The sequence below is a fragment of the Rhincodon typus genome, chromosome 6, assembly GCF_021869965.1.
Source record: "Rhincodon typus isolate 14 chromosome 6, sRhiTyp1.1, whole genome shotgun sequence".
Lineage (NCBI taxonomy): Eukaryota > Metazoa > Chordata > Chondrichthyes > Orectolobiformes > Rhincodontidae > Rhincodon > Rhincodon typus.
The window spans coordinates 3,624,079-3,628,909 of NC_063337.1; the positions used below are offsets into that span (position 1 = coordinate 3,624,079).

At 45.1% G+C, this 4,831-nt stretch overlaps 1 protein-coding gene across 1 annotated transcript in view; it reads left to right on the plus strand.

Moving 5' to 3' along the window:
* The window catches only part of LOC109933135 (autophagy-related protein 16-1-like), a 78,611-nt gene that overhangs the window by 45,367 nt on the left and 28,413 nt on the right, over positions 1–4,831 (plus strand). Inside the window, exons 7-9 of the mRNA XM_048597859.1 lie at positions 194–287; positions 1,028–1,136; positions 3,736–3,957. Of these exons, the coding sequence (XP_048453816.1) occupies positions 194–287; positions 1,028–1,136; positions 3,736–3,957 (425 nt within the window). The remainder of the gene's footprint in view (positions 1–193; positions 288–1,027; positions 1,137–3,735; positions 3,958–4,831) is intronic.

Consider the following 4,831-nt stretch of genomic DNA (forward strand, 5'->3'; position numbering starts at 1 on the left):
GTGTGTGTGTGTGTGTGTGTGTGTGTATCTGTGCTTATTTGTGTGTGCCTCTGTGCCTGTACTTTTGTGTGTGTATGTATGTAAATGTGTGTGTGCGTTTGTGTCTCATGTGTCTGTATGCATTTGTGTGTGTGCATATGCATGCCTCCCTGAGTGTGCATGTCTGTGAACATGTATAATCTTCCCTGAACAGGAAGCGGGCAAATACATCTTTCGTTGGAGTGGATTGCAATCCAACAAACTTCTGTTCGGTCGCAAGAGTCCCGGCTAGAGTTCGATTCAGCTTGGTGAGTGACTGTTGAGCTGTCATATGGTTGTAATCTGAGGGACAATCAGTGGGAGTGAGGATCTCTCTGCTGCTTTGTATAATGTGTCTCTGGCACTCACACCTGAGTGTTATTGGAGCTGCACTCATCCAGGCAACTGAAGAGTGTTCCATCACACTCCCGACTTGTGCCTTGTCGATGGTGGACTGGCTTCAGGGAGTCAGGAGGTGAGTTACTCACTGCAGGGTTCCTAGCTTCTGACCTAGAGAGCTTTAACGCCGTTGACAGAGGGGGAGGAAGAGCGAGTGGAACAGATGCTGAGGGTGTCCAAAGCAAAAAAAAACCCAAAGGGAGTGCTAGTGGTGGTGAAGGAGTGATTGAGATGTAAAATGGGTGTAAATGAAAGCACAAGAAGGAGAAAATGGCCCACTTTCTACTGACAGCAAAGTCAACAAACACAAACAAGATACTGCAGTGGGGGAGGTGGGGGCAGGGGGAGGTGATGTAAGAAAAGCAGAGGGAGAGGTCATGCTCTGAAGTTCTGAAATTCAGTTTGGAGACCTTGAGACTGCGAAGCACTAAGCGGAATATGAGATGTTCCTCCAGCTTGTGTTGAGCTTCATTGGAACCAGACTCAGGACAGAAACATTAACAGGAGAGCAAGGTGGAACTGTCATCCTGAAGTCAAATAAAATCAAATTGAAAATAAAACAAATAGAATCACCTCTCAGAGTGTGTGTGTACATTTTTGCTCTTTTAAGCAGGAAGCACATGACGGTGAGGTTAATGCTGTCAAGTTTTCTCCAAACTCCAAGATCCTGGCGACTGGAGGCAGTGACAGGAAGGTGAAGTTATGGGACATTGTCGGAGGTGAGTGTTGTGGAAGATCACCCTGGATGATGATCAGAATGTGAAATAGACTAAACTGTCCTCAAATTAGCTTCGGTTGTAGCCTAGAAAAATCAAAGATCAGTTGTCTGATAATTTAGAAAGAATTGGGAATGAGACAGGCTCAGTGTGTGAGGGAAAGGGCGTGTTTGAAAATGTGAGAGAGAGGGAAAGTGTAAATATGTGAGAGGACGGGGGGGGTGGGCAGAAGTGTAAATGTGTGCGAGAGTGGGAAATCGCCCTTCTATAGGTAAAATGAGAGAGGAAGTGTGAGGATGTATGTAACAGAGGAGCTGCGTCTAAAAGGGAGACTGAGTGAGTGTTTGTGTTTAGTGAGACTTGATGATAACTTAGCTTCTGTTCGAACTCATTGAGAGTCAGGTTCCAGCTGAGAAACTATATTACTGCAGCTGGACTTGTGTATCTTTGGGAGTGGTAGAGCAGAGCTGAATTATATATTTACACATTGGGGTTGTCTTCTTACATAAGAACTCCAACTATTCAACATGATCATGGCTGATCTTATCTCCAATGGACAAATATTAAAAAAAACACACATTGATAGCTATTGAACAGTTGAATAACATACAGCACTTATTAACGAAAAGTAAAAGTTAAAATCTGATGGGTTTCAATTCAATCATGTCCTTATTTTGTGTATAAATGTTTCTTGTGGCATACTGATAGTGTCCTACCCTGTGAGCCAGGAGGTTAGGCTTACAGTCCCACCTGCTCCAGAGGTATACAATAACATCTCTGAACAGATCGATTAGAAAATATCGACCTTAAAATGGTGCTCTTGTATGTTTATTTCTGAATTTGTGCTAGGTTTACCCTTTGAGATACATTTTAATTTTTGGGAAATGGGCTTCAATGACTAGAGCAGCATTGCCCCCTGCATGTTTAAGAGTCAACCACATTGCTGTGGGTCTGGAGTTGCAGCTACACCAGATCATGCAAGGATGGAGGATTTCCTTCCTTGAATGACATTAATAAGACCACAAGAAATTGGAACATGAACAGGCCGTTCAGCCCCTTGAACCTGCTCCACCATTCAGTAGGATCATGGCTGATCCAACATTCCTCACATTCACTTCCTTACCCTTTGCCTGTAATCCTTGATTCCCTGACTGATCAAGAATCACTCTCAGCCTTAAATATACACAAGGACACTGACCCCACACCTCTCTATGGCAAGGAGTTCCAAAGACTCTCAATCCTCTGAGAGAAGAACTTCCTCCTCATCCCAGTCTTAAATCGGTGCCTCTTTATTGTGAGATGATACCCGCTGATCCTAGACATTCCTGTGAAGGAAACCAGATGGGATTTTACCACAATTAACATGGTCAGCATTAGGTTAGCTTTTAATACCAGATTTTTACTGAATTCAAATTTCACCGTTTGCCAGGGCAGGTTTCAAACCAGTGTCCTCAGACCTGCAGCTGGGTTTCTGGATTACTAGTTGAGAGCTATTACCAGTATACCATGGCCGTCCCTGACTGAAACAGTAATGAATTCTAAGCAATATTGGAATTTTTTTTTTCCTTTATACATTCGTGGGATGAGGGCGTCACTGGCTGGGCAGCATTTATTGTCCATCCCTAATTTCCCAGAGGGCAGTTCAGAGTCAACCATATTGCTGTGGGTCTGGAGTCACATGTAGGCCAGACCAGGTAAGGATGACAGTTTCCTTCACTAAAGGGCATTGGTGAGCCAGGTGAGTTTCTCCTGACCACTGACAATGGATTCATGGTCATCATTAGATTCTTAATTCCAGATATTTATTGAATTCAAATTCCACCATTTGCCATGATGGGATTCGAACCCAGGTCCCCAGAATATTATTCGGGTATCTGGATTAACATTCCAGTGATAATACCACTAGGCCATTGCCTCCCCTTTTCATTTTCTCCAGTGAAGTTGTAACAATTGAGATCCTTCTCTTTTAACCGACTGAATGATCTACTTTGGAAATCAATTGATGGATTAAGTCAATATGTTAAATTACTCATGGGACATGCACATGGTTGTAGTGGAGGGGGTGCAGAGGAGATTCACCAGGGTGCTGCCTGGTATGGAGCATTTCAGCGATGAAGAGAGGCTCGTTAAGTTTGGATTGTTTTCTTCAGAGCAGAGAAGGTTGAGGGCTGACCTGATAGAAGTGTATAAGATTATGAGGGGCATGGACAGGGTGGATAGAAAGCAGCTGTTCAAAGGGTCAATAATAAGGAAGCACAATTTTGATGCAAAAGGCAGGAGGTTTAGAGGGGATTTGAGGAAACATTTTCTCACCCAGAGGGTGGTGTGGGTCTTGAATGCACTGCCTAGGGAAACCTCACAACATTTAAGGAGCACTGTTAGGCAGAAACAAAAGCGGACAGTACTGGAGAAATTCAGCATCTGTGGAGAGAGAAACAGAGTTATCATTTTGTGACCAGTGACCCTTGACAAAGATTCATGAACTCAAGGTTAATAGTCGCTCTACAGATGCTGCCAGACCTGTTGAGTTTCTCCCACACTGTCTGCTTTTGTTTCTGATTTCCAGCATCTGCGGTCTTATTATTTATTTACCATTACACAGATACGTGGGCAATATCCAGGCTTTGGTTGGCAAGTGGCAAGTACAATCATGCCACACATGCGCCAGACAATGACAATCCCCAGCAAGAGAATCTAACCATTGACCCTCTGCATTCAATGGCGTTCCCATCAAGTGAATATCCCACTATCACCTTGCTGCGGGTTAATGTTGACCAGTCACCTGATCAAACAGGAACAGCCATCAAACACAGTGGCTACAAAGGCAGGTGAGGAATTCTGCATCAAGTAACTCACCTCCTGACTCCCCAAAACTTTTCCACCATCTACAAGTCACAAGTCAAGAGTGTGATGGAATACTCCCCACCTGCCTGGATGGGGGCAGCCCCAACAACACTCAACACCATCCAGGACAAACCAGCCCGCTTGATTGGTACCACATCCACAAACATCCACTCCCTCCACCACCGACGCTCAGCCGCAGCAGTGTGTACTATCCACAAGATGCACTGCAGAAATTCACCAAAGATCCTCAGACATCACCTTCCAAACCCACGACCACTTCCATCTAGAAGGACAAGGGCAGCAGATACATGGGAACACCACACCCTCCCTCCAAGTTCCCCCTACAGGCCACTCGCCATCCTGACTTGGAAATATATCGCCGTTCTTTGCTGGGTCAAAATCCTGGAATTCCCTCCCTAAGGGTCAACCTACAGCACATGGACTGCAGTGGTTCAAGAAGGCAGCTCGTCACCACCTTCTTAAGGGGTAACTAGGGACGGACAATACATACTGAACAGCCAGCGATGCTCACATCCCTTGAACAAGTTTCTCAGGTCAGCCTTGAGCTCTGTAGCTGAGGAACTGTAGAAGAGCTTCTCTACAAGGTTTTATTCCTGCACTTTGGCTGAACAGGAATAAGGGAAATCTGCTGCTGCAGACATAACTCAAACTACCAGGGCTTTTCTCTCTTTGGAGAAACAAAAATAATTACAGGCCTCGAGACAACAAGGTGCAGGGCTGGATGAACACAGCAGGCCAAGCAGCAGCATAGGAGCAGAGAGGCTGACGTTTCCTCCAAGCGGAGAGTCGGGGACCGCTTTGCAGAACACCTACGCTCGGTTCGCAATAAACAA